This window comes from Lolium perenne, chromosome 1 (genome assembly GCF_019359855.2).
Source record: "Lolium perenne isolate Kyuss_39 chromosome 1, Kyuss_2.0, whole genome shotgun sequence".
Lineage (NCBI taxonomy): Eukaryota > Viridiplantae > Streptophyta > Magnoliopsida > Poales > Poaceae > Lolium > Lolium perenne.
The window spans coordinates 147,523,822-147,538,212 of NC_067244.2; the positions used below are offsets into that span (position 1 = coordinate 147,523,822).

Consider the following 14,391-nt stretch of genomic DNA (forward strand, 5'->3'; position numbering starts at 1 on the left):
TGATAATACGAATGGTGTTTCCGAGTTATCCATTGCTGATGCGACACCTACATTGGAAACGGACAAACTCTTAGTTGTACATTGTCATTTCGGCCTCAAAGGAGACAATCATCTACTCCCTTGCTGATAAGACCTTCGCATGAGTTGCATCCATATGGCCGTTCTCACTAGTGTGCTATCGTAACTAACGGTATGATAGTGCACGATGCTTACTCTACGACAGTTCGTACAAGTGTTCAATTACAGGCATTGATCGGGTTCGGTAATACTCTACAAACATAACCGAAATGCGCGCCGCCCTTACAAACTTATGTTCGTGAAATCTTGTTAGTTCCTACGCAAAACCTAAATGGCTAAGTCCACCTGATTGGAACAGTAGAGGTACTATCCTCTGCTACGACTGTTGCATCAGCTACTGTATTAACAGACCAGACCCTTGTGCGTCCGTTTTCCATTCTTCAATCAACGTCCAGCTCAAACCATTGTTTCTGCTAGGTCAAGCCGGCCGTGCTCCTCCACCGCACGAGTGGACCTCTCCCGCTGCCGCTATCTCGGTATCTCCCTCCCCTCCTCTCCCGTTTAACAGATCTCACTGCATGCACAAGCGACACGGCCAAAGGTGAAGGCACGTACATGCAGGATTTGAAACTAATTGAAGCTGAGCGAGCACCAACCTAATTCCTGCCAGTTAATTAAACCTTGGCGAACTCGCCCTCCCTGCACATGCCGACGTTGATGGTCATCGACCTGTCAATCCCCTTCTTCGGCGACGACAACACCTTGCAGCAATTCCTCCTTGGAGACTGCTCAATTTGCAAAAGAGAACTTGTTAATCAACGCCCGAGAATGCAGACTTTTACTTTCAAGAATGGATGAAAAGATCGAAAACGTAACTCAAAAAGGAGTGTACGTACCCTTTTCCAGAGGTCGGGGTCGGGCTTCTTGTGGACGACGATGTGGTCGAGTAGCGCGGCGGGGTCGGCGATGCGCCACCGGCACGGCGGCTGCTTCACGCGGTGGCGCTCGTACTCCGTCACCGTCTCGTTCCGGCGCCGGTCCATCCTTGACTCGCGCATGTAGTACACGTGGGGCTTCTGGCACGGCTGCCGCGCCACGGGCCGCGTGTTGAAGGAGTAGGCCGTGTAGTCGGCGCGGCGGTACCAGTTGAGGAAGGACCGCACCGGCGTCTCCATCTCCCGCGGCGACAGCACACCTCGCACCACCATCACCGCGAACCCCCACGACACCGACACCGTCCACTGCTGCTCCGGGTCGTAGCATACGGACTGCTGCGCCACCGCCGCCGAATCCAGCCGCACGGGCCCGTCGAACAGCCTCCGCAGCGCCCCGGCCCGCGACGGCGTCGCCGGGAACACCGGCTCCAGGAAGTCCAGGTGGTGCAGCGTCACCAGCGGCGCCACCGGGTGCGCGCCCAGGAGGCCCAGCACGTCGCCCCACAGGTCGCACTGGTGGAACCCCGGGTGCCGCGTCAGCGGCACGCCCAGCTCCGACATGCACGCGTGGATGCGGTCGTCGCTGCCGTACAGCGCCGGGTACCGGTGCAGGCACCCGTCCTGCATCTTCGCCAGCTCCTCCGCCAGCGCGCGGCTGATGGCGAACCCGCCGCCGCCGAACGCCATGCCGTACGAGAAGATGAGGTTCTGGATGTGGCTCTCCGACGGCGACCCGATGTAGTACGGCTGCGTGTGGTCGTACCGGGACAGCACGTGCACCAGGTTCTCCGGGAGGAACACCGTGTCGTCGTCGCCCATCACGAACCACCGCACCCCAGGGAGGCCCAGGCGGTAGCTCTCGGACACGATGCGCGAGATCCGCAGCGCCGACCGGCTTCCCGCGCCGTGGGTGTAGGGGAACTTGGACGTGTCCGAGCTCACCATGATCGCCGGGAGCCCTGTGCGCGAGCTCTTGGAGTAGAACTCATCCACGGGTTTGTCCATCCACACGAACCCGCGCATCCGCCCCGGCCGCCACCACAACTTGATGTACTCCTTCCGGCTCTCCCACAGCGCCGACGACGCGCCGATGCCGAACACGATGTGCCGCAGCCCCGTGGGCGCCTCATCCGCCGACACCATCGGCGGCGGTGGGGACATCGTCGAGCTGTTCGACGAGGAGGCGTTCGGGTTGGCCACCACGAAATGCACCATGGCGCCGGCGCCCTCCGGCGAGCACCGCGGGTTGTAGATCGGCGAGATTGCCACGATGACCATGTACATGAATAGCACGGGCAGGACGACGTAGAGGAGGATGCCGTAGATGAAGGAAGACTTGGCCTTGACACCGCCGGAAGCACCGTGCGCCGCGCCGCCGTGCATGCCGTTGGCCGGAGGCTTGTCTCCGGCCCCTCCTCCGCCCCTCATGCCAACGACCTCGTCGTGGTCGATCGTAATGGCCAGGCTTGATCGACGAGTTTGCTAAATGTGGCTAGTGTGCCAACGTACGGTGGTCAGGTCGTTTTGTTCGTTTGTCTGAGGCTGCAGTAGCCCAGCATGCGTCGTGGCAAACGAGGACTCGACAACTCGTGCCGTGGCCTGGTCAATGGCCTCATCGCCTTTCTTGGATCTTATATTTCCCGGTGGTCGGTCCGACCCGATAACGTTACCCCTCGTTTTTGTTGGTTCTCAAGCCATGTCTCGCAACAGCTCTGGATGATTATTGCATCTAGTTTAAACCGGTACACCACGTTTAGAGATTTGCAACCGTTTCAACTTGGCAATGTTGGCCAAACAATAGATTAATCTCAGAACCTTGATTCTCTTTGTGCATCAGCAGGGACGGAGCCAGAAATGAAGTATAAGGGGAGCAATCTTAGTATGAGGGGGGCGGAACTAGCTAAAATCACACAAATAAGGAGCTGCCATGGCTTGTGTTCAAAGGAAAATCATGAGCATAGGGGGGGGGGGGGGGGGGGGTTGCGCCCCCCCTCGTCCCCCCTTGTCTCCGTCCCTGTGCATCAGTCTTGATAGCTAAGTATTTTTCATCAAGAGATCTCCTGGATAGTCAATTGAAGAAGGGGAGGGGGAGTTCCTATATATGGCAAAGTATTTGGACAGGAATTCAAACTTTCAAAAGAGGACACCTTAGGAGAGTTGGTGATGAGACAAAATAATGCACATTTGGGATGATCCCTGAAACCTTTGAAGTCCGAATAGGGAAATTGAGACAAGCGGATCCAGCCGAATTTAACAGGGTGGGGCGGGCCTAAGTTAGGCTGGGCCTTTTTAGCCTTTTTCTTCTTTTCTAGTATAGCTGATACATGGGATGGGCTAAATCTTAAGGTGTGGTGGATCCACCCGGACCCACCCCACCTTTACACCCAACTAGCTCCGTCGCTAAGAAGAGGTAATATTATTTACACAAAAGTTTGTGAATTTATTGACACTTAGAATGGTCTGTTACGAGGCATTTCCTGGCCCATTGATGGTCAACCTATTCTGAAGACTCCATTGGCAAGAGGGATGATGGAAGACTTCATGTCTTGGCATTTTACAAAAACTAGTATCTTCTCGGTTACTATGCAAAATAGGATCACTACCATGGAAACAAATTGAGGCGAACTAGTGGATATGGACATATGGTACGTCCTATACCCTGCCAATTTGCAAAAAAAAAAGGTATGTGAATGTAAACCCATATACAATATTGGAGGTCACTACTTGGTGCTATTCCACGCAAATGAGTGCTTGAAAACCGGCACATGCAGCCAGGATCTTTATGTAAATTGTGTCAGGTTGATTGTCAGAGCATCAAACACGCTATGTTTACATGCTCCACGGTTAGCGATATTTAGCACCTGCAGGGTATGAGCGGTCAAATGCATGCAATGTTGAGCAGCAAGGGTCTTCGGTGCTTGAAGTGTTGTTGCGTGATAGATTATTGAAGGCCTCACTACTTCTTGACATTGAAAGAAACGATCGTGTGGCTGCGAGCCTCTAACAGTGTGGTATGTCTGGTGGGAAAGGCGCCAAGCGACAAAAGGGGAGAGGGTGCAGTCACCCGCTAGAACAACACAAGCAATGTCAACTCTAACGATGAATCAACTCGAGAGCAAGAAAGAAGAAGAGCGGCATAGCTAGGCATGGCTGGGTCAAATTGGTCAGCTGAATGTGGATACATGGTTTTGTGTCGACTCGGGTACTGGCAGTACAGGTGAAATTGTCCAAGATGATCTAGGCTTCTTTATATCTATGAACTATTGTCTCATTTCCTCCTACTGAAAAACAAGATCCCTCCATGACGGCCTCATCTTGGTGGGTCCGACGGGGCTGCAACAGGATAAAAGTATATTTAGATTGCATGTATATGGTTGAAAACATAAAAAAATATGGGAACTCGCTTCGACCAGATACAATTATATATATATATCGGAGGAATGCACCTTATTTTGTAACAATTTTTCAGAAGTGGTTTTGAATCATTGTACTAGGGATGCCAACATTTTGATACAACTATATATATCGGGACCAGAACACAACGATCCAGCGACCATAAACAGACTAGGAAGAAATGGTCGGCGGAGGACAGCTCACCTCCCGGGACGAGCGGACCGTGGGAGAAGAAATGGACATGTGCGAGTCGGCCTATGGTGGCAGTTTTCCAGTAAATGGATCAACCGAAAAGGGTAAAGCTGGATACCTGTTCGGACTGAAGAAGAAAAGCTCGGGAAGCACCTCCATAGGTGCTTTTTCGTGTCTACGGGAGGAGCATCGGCTTTGGCAAAAGCCAACAGCAAAGCCCACTCCTTTGTTTCGTTTAGCCTACTTATTTTTGTGGAAAGCACCTAGAAGCCGAAACAAAGAGCCCTTAGCTAGTCACTGGGAGGAGCCAATGTTGGATTGTTTTTGAATGAAGAACCACCATATTTTCTTATTTCTATAATATATGATTATGTTGTTGGAGATATGCCCAAGAGGCAATAATAAAGTGGTTATTATAATATCTTTGTGTTTATGATAAATGTTTATATACCATGCTATAATTGTATTAACCGAAACATTAATACATGTGTGTTATGTAAACAACAAGGAGTCCCTAGTAAGCCTCTTGTATAACTAGCTTGTTGATTAATAGATGATCATGGTTTCGTGATCATGAACATTGGATGTTATTAATAACAAGGTTATGTCATTAGTTGAATGATATAATGGACACACACCCAAATGAGCGTAGCATAAGATCAAGTCATCAAGTTCATTTGCTATAAGCTTTCAATACATAGTTGTCTTAATCCTTCGACCATGAGATCATGTAAATCACTTACACCGAAAGGGTACTTTGATTACATCAAACGTCATTGCGTAAATGGGTGACAATAAAGATGGGATTAAGTATTTGGAAAGTGTGAGTTGAGGCATATGGATCAACAGTGGGATTTGTTCATCCTGATGACGGATAGATATACTCTGGGCCCTCTCGGTGGAATGTCATCTGATTAGCTTGCAAGCATATGAATAGTTCATAAGAGATCACATACCACGGTACGAGTAAAGAGTACTTGTCGGTAACGAGGTTGAACAAAGTATGGAGATACCGATGATCAAACCTCGGACAAGTAAAAAATCGCGAGACAAAGGGAATTGACATCGTATGTAAATGGTTCAATCGATCACTAAGTCATCGTTGAATATGTGGGAGCCATTATGGATCTCCAGATCCCGCTATTGGTTATTGCTCGGAGAGGAGTCTCGACCATGTCTGCATAGTTCGCGAACCGTAGGGTGACGCGCTTAAGGTTCGATGTCGCATAAGTAGATTTGAATATGGTATGGAGACGAAGTTTGTTCGGAGTCTCGGATGTGATCCAGGATGTCACGAGGAGGTCCGAAATAGTCCGGAGAATAAGATTCATATAAGGGAAGTTGATTTCTGGGTTTTCGGAAATGTTCGGGATTGTTCCGGTGTTGACTGGAAGGTTCTAGAAGGTTTCGGAAGGGTCCACCATGGGGCCCACGACCTAGGAGGCCCACCGTGGGCCGAGGGGATGCTCCCTGGCCTAATGGGCCAGGGGCACTTGGCCCCAAGGCCCAGGCCGGCCAACCCCCTAGGGTTTCCCTGGGGGGGATCAACTTGGGGGAGGGGAAAGCCCTCTCCCCCCTCTTGGCCGCCGCCCCCCTAACCCTAGATGGGAAAGGGGGCCACCTTGGCCGGCTGCCCCCCTATATAAAGAGGGGAGGGGGTGGCCGGCCACACACCCCCATCCATTGCCTCCTCCTCTGGCCGCCTCTCCCTCCACCATACGCTGCTCCGGCTTAGGCGAAGCCCTGCAGTTTTTCTTCCTCCATTACCACCACCACGCCGTCGTGCTGCTGGAGTTTGGAGGAGATCTACCACACCTCCGCTGCCCGTTGGAACGGGAGAGGAAGGAGCTTCATCGACACCGTACGCGCGACCGAGTACGGAAGTGCTGCCGGATTGCAGCACCGGGGACGATCGTCTACACCAACAACGAGATTAATCTCGTAGGCTTTGGAATCTTCGAGGGTTAGTCTCATCTCCATCTCGTTGCTTAGATCTTGTAGATTAGATCTTGGGTGTTCCATAGATTAGATCTTGGATTTATTCGTTTTGCGGTAGGAAAATTTTTGTTTTCTATGCTACGAACCCCTTCAGTGGTATCAGAGCCATGTCTATGCATAGATCTGTTGCACGAGTAGAACACAATGGTTTTGTGGGCGGTGATGCTCTTGTTGCTTTAGTTTGTGTACTTTGCTTCTTGCGGGATGGTGGGATGAAGCGGCCCGGGCTAACCTTACATGACCGCGTCTCATGAGACTTGCTCCACGCTTGACATGCAACTTGTATTGCATAAGTGGCTTTGCGGGTGTCTGTCTCTCCCACCATAGTGAAGATTGTAATTTACACTTCTATTGTCAACACTAGTATCACCGTTGTGGTTCATGTTCGTAGGTAGATTGGATCTTACTCGAAAACCCTAAACCACGTAAAATATGCAAACCAAATTAGAGGCGTCTAACTTGTTTTTGCAGGGTTTGGTGATGTGATATGGCCATGATGTGATGATGATTATATTTGATGTATGAGATGTTCATTATTGTATTATGGCAACCGGCAGGAGCCTAATGGTTGTCTTTAATTTTGTTAAAGACCTGCGTGTCTATTCATCATGTAATAGCTTTATTTCAAGTAGTTGTTATAGTAGCTATAAGTGATGGACAACCATGAAGCGGCGCCAGCGACCTTGACGCCATCTTTGGTGATGATGGAGATCATGTCCGTGCTTTGGAGATGGAGATCAAAAGCACAAAGAAGAAAGGCCATATCATATCACACATTATGAATTGCATGTGATGTTAATCCTTTTATGCATCTTATTTTGCTTAGATCGCGACGGTAGCATTATAAGATGATCCCTCTCACTAAATATCAAGATAATAAAGTGTTCATCCTTAGTATGCACCGTTGCTAAGACTTGTCGTTTCGAAGCATCTCGTGATGATCGGGTGTGATAGACTCTACATGTGCATACAACGGGTGCAAGCCAGATTTGCACACGTGGATACTAAGGTTGCCTTGACGAGCCTAGCATGTACAGACATGGTCTCGGAACACGGGATACCGAAAGGTAGAGCATGAGTCATATGAATGATATGATGAACACTTTGAGTGTTCGCCTTTGAAGCTACATCTTTTCTCGTGAAGATCGGACTTGGTGTAGTGGATTTGGTTTGTGTAATCACTAAGACAATGCGAGGGATGTTGTTTTAAGTGGGAGTTCACCTAGTTAATTTCAGAATTAAAATTGAACTCAATTTATCATAAACTTAGTCTAAACTCTTTGCAAATATGTTGTAGATCATGGCGCCCCCCTCCATCAATTTTAACCAGTTCCTAGAGAAAGAAAAGCTTAAGGGCAATGGTAGCAACTTCATGTGGTTCCGTCATGTGAGGATTTTCCTCCGGTGGAAGCCTGCAATATGTGCTCGATGCACCGCTAGGTCCCCCACCACCTCTGCGGTGTCCGAGGGACATAAAGAATGTTTATGAGACTCGGGCAACTCGGTACTCCGAAGTTCAGTGTGCCATCTTGTGCAGCTTAGAGGCAGAGCTCCAAAAGCGTTTTGAGCACCACGACCCCTGTGAGATGATGCGTGAGCTCAAACTTATCTTTGAGACTCATGCGGCCGTGGAGAGCTATGAGGCCTCGAAGCAGTTCTTTACCTGCATGATGGAAGAGGGCAGCTCCGTTAGTGAGCACATGCTCGTCATGTCCGGGCATGCGAAGAAGCTCAGTGACTTGGGGATGATGATCCCTAACCAGCTGGGTATTCATCGTGTCCTTCAATCACTGCCACCAAGTTACAAGAACTTCGTGATGAACTACAACATGCAGAACATGAATAAAGATTTACCTGAAATCTTTTCCATGCTGAAATCTACTGAAGTAGAGATTAAGAAGGAGAACCAAGTGTTGATGGTCAACAAGACCACCAGTTTCAAAAAGCAGGGCAAGCCTAACAAGGGTAACTTCAAGAAGGGCGGCAAGAAAGTTGCACCGCATCCTGAGAAGCCTAAGGCTGGTCCTAAACCTGAGGCTGTGTGCTATTACTGCCAGGGAAGGGGCACCTTGAAGCGCAATTGCCCCAAATACTTGGCCGATCCGAAGAGCGGCCACGTCAAAAAGAAAGGTATATTTGATATACATGTTATTGATGTCTATCTTCGGTTCTCGTAGTAGTGCCTGGGTATTTGATACTGGTTCGGTTGCTCACATTTGTAACTCGAAACGAGGAACTGCGGAATAGACGAAGCACGGCAAGAGACGAGGTGACGATGCGCGTTGGAAATGGATCCAAAGTCGATGTGATCGCTGTCGGCACGCTCCTCTACATCTACCTTCGGGATTAGTTTTAAACCTTAATAATTGTTATTTGGTACCTGCGTTGAGCATGAACATTATATCTGGATCTTGTTTAATGCAAGACGGTTATTCGTTTAAGTCTGAGAATAATGGTTGTTCGATTTATATGAGTAATGTCTTTTATGGCCATGCACCTGAGATGAATGGTTTATTCTTGTTAAATCTCGATAGTAGTGATACACATGTTCATAACATTAATGCTAAGCGAATGAAATTGAATGATAATTCTACTTATATGTGTACTTGTCGTCTTGGTCATATTGGAGTGAAGCGCATGAAGAAACTCCATTCCGATGGACTTCTTGAGTCACTTGACTTTGAGTCACTTGACAGATGCGAAGCATGTCTAATGGGAAAAATGACTAAGACTCCATTTTCTGGTACAATGGAGCGAGCTACAGACTTATTGGAAATCATACATACCGATGTGTGCGGACCAATGAGTGTAGCATCGCGCGGTGGTTATCGTTATGTTCTAACCTTCACGGATGATCTGAGTAGATATGGATATATTTACTTTATGAAACATAAGTCCGAGACTTTTGAGAAGTTCAAGGAATTCCAAAGTGAAGTAGAAAATCAACGTAACAAGAAGATTAAGTTTCTGCGTTCTGATCGCGGAGGTGAATATCTGAGTTATGAGTTTGGCATGCATTTAAAGAAATGCGGAATACTTTCACAGTTGACACCGCCGGGAACACCACAGCGTAATGGTGTGTCCGAACGTCGTAATCGAACTCTCTTAGATATGGTTCGGTCTATGATGTCTCTTACCGATTGCCGTTATCGTTTTGGGGTTATGCATTAGAGACAGCCGCATTCACTTTAAATAGGGCACCATCTAAATCCGTTGAAACGACACCGTATGAACTATGGTTTGGAAAGAAACCTAAGCTGTCGTTCCTTAAAGTTTGGGGTTGCGAAGCTTATGTAAAGAAGTTACAGCCTGACAAGCTAGAACCCAAAGCGGAGAAATGCGTCTTCATAGGATACCCTAAAGAAACGATTGGGTATACTTTCTATCACAGATCCGAAGGCAAAATCTTTGTTGCCAAGAACGGATCCTTTCTTGAGAAGGAGTTTCTCACTAAAGAAGTGACTGGAAGGAAAGTAGAACTCGACGAGGTTAATGAACCTTCTCTCATAGATCAGAGTAGCGCAGTGCCGGAAGAAATTCCTGCACAGCCTGCACCGATAGGAGAGGAAGCGAATGATGATGATCATGAAACTTCGAACGAGGAAGCTGCGAACCTCGCGGATCGACGAGGGAACGTACCACTCCTGATTGGTATGATCCACTGTCGAATGTCATGATTGTGGACAACAATGATGAGGACCTGCGACGTATGAAGAAGCAATGATGAGCCCAGATTCCAACAAATGGCAAGAAGCCATGAAATCCGAAATGGGATCCATGTATGATAACAAAGTATGGACTTTGGTAGACTTACCTGATAGCCGCAAGGCTGTCGAGAATAAATGGATCTTTAAGAGAAAAACAGATGCTGATGGTAATATTACTGTCTATAAAGCTCGACTTGTCGCAAAGGGTTTCCGACAAATTCAAGGAGTTGACTACGATGAGACTTTCTCACCTGTAGCGAAGCTAAAGTCTGTGAGGATTTTGTTAGCAATAGCTGCATTTTTCGATTATGAAATCGCGAGATGGATGTCAAAACGGCGTTCCTTAATGGTGATATTGAGGAAGAGTTGTATATGATACAACCCAAAGGTTTTGTTGATCCTGAAAATGCTGACAAGGTATGCAAACTTCAGCGTTCCATTTATGGACTGAAGCAAGCATCCCGGAGTTGGAATCTACGCTTTGATAGAGTGATCAAAGACTTCGGTTTTATACGGACTCATGGTGAGGCCTGTATTTACAAGAAAGTGAGTGGGAGCTACGTAGCATTCTGATATTATATGTAGATGACATATTATTGATTGGGAATGATATAGAACTATTAAGCAGTGTTAAAGGTTATTTGAATAAATGTTTTTCAATGAAAGACCTTGGTGAAGCAGCATACATTTTAGGCATCAAGATTTATAGAGATAGATCAAGACGCCTAATAGGCCTTTCACCGAGTACATACTTGGACAAGATTCTCAAGACGTTTAGAATGGATGAAAGCAAGAAGGGGTTCTTGCCTATGTTGCAGGTAAGGTCTTGAGTAAGACTCAAGGTCCAGCTACAGCAGAAGAAAGAGAGAGGATGAGCAAGATCCCTATGCTTCGGCGATAGGCTCTCTCATGTATGCCATCTTGTGTACTAGACCGGATATCGCACATGCTGTTAGTTTGACCAGCGAGATATCAAAGTGATCCGGGAATGGAACATTGGACAGCGGTCAAGAATATCTGAAGTACTTGAAAAGGACTAAGGATATGTTTCTTTGTTATGGCGGTGACCAAGAGCTCGTTGTAACTAGTTACACCGATGCAAGTTGGAACACCGATCCTGATGACTCTAAGTCTCAGTCTGGGTACGTGTTTATATTGAATGGTGCGGCAGTAAGCTGGAGCAGTTCCAAGCAGTGCACGGTGGCGAAATCTTCAACAGAATCTGAATATATAGTGGCTTCAGAGGCTTCATCGGAAGCGGTATGGATGAAGAGGTTCATTGTTGAGCTTGGTGTGGTTCCTAGTGCATTGGACCCGTTAGTCATTTATTGTGACAACACGGGTGCCATCGCCAATGCAAAGGAACCAAGGTCACACAAGAAGCTGAAGCATATCAAGCTGCGTTTTCATTCGATTCGCGAGTACATCGAAGATGGTGAAGTAGAGATTTGCAAAGTACACACGGATCTGAATGTTGCAGATCCGTTGACTAAAGCTCTCCCAAGGGCAAAGCATGACCAACACCAGAATGCCATGGGTGTTAGGTACCTTACAATGTAATCTAGATTATTGACTCTAGTGCAAGTGGGAGACTGTTGGAGATATGCCCAAGAGGCAATAATAAAGTGGTTATTATAATATCTTTGTGTTTATGATAAATGTTTATGTACCATGCTATAATTGTATTAACCGAAACATTAATACATGTGTGTTATGTAAACAACAAGGAGTCCCTAGTAAGCCTCTTGTATAACTAGCTTGTTGATTAATAGATGATCATGGTTTCGTGATCATGAACATTGGATGTTATTAATAACAAGGTTATGTCATTAGTTGAATGATATAATGGACACACACCCAAATGAGCGTAGCATAAGATCAAGTCATCAAGTTCATTTGCTATAAGCTTTCAATACATAGTTGTCTTAATCCTTCGACCATGAGATCATGTAAATCACTTATACCGAAAGGGTACTTTGATTACATCAAACGTCATTGCGTAAATGGGTGACAATAAAGATGGGATTAAGTATTTGGAAAGTGTGAGTTGAGGCATATGGATCAACAGTGGGATTTGTTCATCCTGATGACGGATAGATATACTCTGGGCCCTCTCGGTGGAATGTCATCTGATTAGCTTGCAAGCATATGAATAGTTCATAAGAGATCACATACCACGGTACGAGTAAAGAGTACTTGTTGGTAACGAGGTTGAACAAAGTATGGAGATACCGATGATCAAACCTCGGACAAGTAAAAAATCGCGAGACAAAGGGAATTGACATCGTATGTAAATGGTTCAATCGATCACTAAGTCATCGTTGAATATGTGGGAGCCATTATGGATCTCCAGATCCCGCTATTGGTTATTGCTCGGAGAGGAGTCTCGACCATGTCTGCATAGTTCGCGAACCGTAGGGTGACGCGCTTAAGGTTCGATGTCGCATAAGTAGATTTGAATATGGTATGGAGACGAAGTTTGTTCGGAGTCTCGGATGTGATCCAGGATGTCATGAGGAGGTCCGGAATAGTCCGGAGAATAAGATTCATATAAGGGAAGTTGATTTCTGGGTTTTCGGAAATGTTCGGGATTGTTCCGGTGTTGACTGGAAGGTTCTAGAAGGTTCCGGAAGGGTCCACCATGGGGCCCACGACCTAGGAGGCCCACCGTGGGCCGAGGGGATGCTCCCTGGCCTAATGGGCCAGGGGCACTTGGCCCCAAGGCCCAGGCCGGCCAACCCCCTAGGGTTTCCCTGGGGGGGATCAACTTGGGGGAGGGGAAAGCCCTCTCCCCCCTCTTGGCCGCCGCCCCCCTAACCCTAGATGGGAAAGGGGGCCACCTTGGCCGGCTGCCCCCCTATATAAAGAGGGGAGGGGGTGGCCGGCCACACCCCCCCATCCATTGCCTCCTCCTCTGGCCGCCTCTCCCTCCACCATACGCTGCTCCGGCTTAGGCGAAGCCCTGCAGTTTTTCTTCCTCCACTACCACCACCACGCCGTCGTGCTGCTGGAGTTTGGAGGAGATCTACCACACCTCCGCTGCCCGCTGGAACGGGAGAGGAAGGAGCTTCATCGACACCGTACGCGCGACCGAGTACGGAAGTGCTGCCGGATTGCAGCACCGGGGACGATCGTCTACACCAACAACGAGATTAATCTCGTAGGCTTTGGAATCTTCGAGGGTTAGTCTCATCTCCATCTCGTTGCTTAGATCTTGTAGATTAGATCTTGGGTGTTCCATAGATTAGATCTTGGATTTATTCGTTTTGCGGTAGGAAAATTTTTGTTTTCTATGCTACGAACCCCTTCATATGTAAATTTGTTCTCTAACCAATAAAATCATCCACGATCGATTTCCCTCAAAAAAGGGAGTACATGAACTCGCGTGCACGAAAAAACTTGACTGGCATAGACAAGTGGGACTATACGAAGGCCGTGTTTTTGGCTTATAGGTATAAATGCACTTATCATCAGATATGTATTTTAAATTTCAAAATAATTTCTGAAAAAGTTGAGAGTAGATCCGCACATTCTATGTTCACACACAAAATTTCCAAAACATATATACTCTTTATGACCTTTTTATAAAAGAATAAAAGTTTCCGTAAATAATTATATTGGAGCATAAAAGGTTGTTTTTTAATAGCCATAAAAAATATTATTTTTTTGCGAAATTTCATGTCTTAACATAGAATGCGCAGACGCACGGAAGAGTTTTCTTTACAAAATATGTTGACATTTTTTATTACATGTTTAGAGAATGGGTACATCTACACCTATGACCCAAAGTGAATTTATCATGCTATATAATCATGGTATTAGAGTAAAATTAATTCGCTAATGCACAAAAAAGTCAAATTGCTAATATCAGTGAGAAACTATTGATGACAGTGCAGAGTCAAATGCTCATGTTATAGGAAGGATTCCTCTTCCACAAAGACAAAACAAGAAAACAAGGGGTAAATATTTGTTTGCTACATATGCTCGGAAGTGTGTTCTAAGTTGCAATTTCCCCTACTCTTTTAACTTATGTTTTGAATTGCATATTGTGCCTTAGGGTGGAAGTGTGGTGGATTCACATGCTGGTGGTGAGCCTCTTTGTGCTCAATATTCTAAAGGTTTCATCAATTCAATGTAAAATTGGATAC

At 46.9% G+C, this 14,391-nt stretch overlaps 1 protein-coding gene across 1 annotated transcript; it reads right to left on the reverse strand.

Annotated features, from left to right (window-relative positions):
• On the reverse strand, nucleotides 1-2,604 carry LOC127307211 (uncharacterized). The gene is made up of 3 exons (XM_051337945.2): nucleotides 915-2,604; nucleotides 675-803; nucleotides 1-592 (listed from the first exon to the last, which is right to left on the reverse strand). Exons 1-2 carry the CDS (start codon nucleotides 2,379-2,381, stop codon nucleotides 693-695), a joined length of 1,578 nt encoding a protein of 525 aa, XP_051193905.1. The 5' UTR covers nucleotides 2,382-2,604; the 3' UTR covers nucleotides 1-592; nucleotides 675-692.
• Nucleotides 2,605-14,391: the final 11,787 nt, after the last annotated feature.

What these genes read in the sequence shown, in the direction of transcription:
- LOC127307211 (XM_051337945.2), bottom strand. Translation starts at nt 2,381, where the DNA reads ATGAGGGGCGGAGGAGGGGCCGGAGACAAGCCTCCGGCCAACGGCATG. An exon ending in ACCCCGACCTCTGGAAAAGG is followed by an intron (nt 804 to 914) that starts GTACGTACACTC and finishes CAAATTGAGCAG; the next exon opens with TCTCCAAGGAGGAATTGCTG.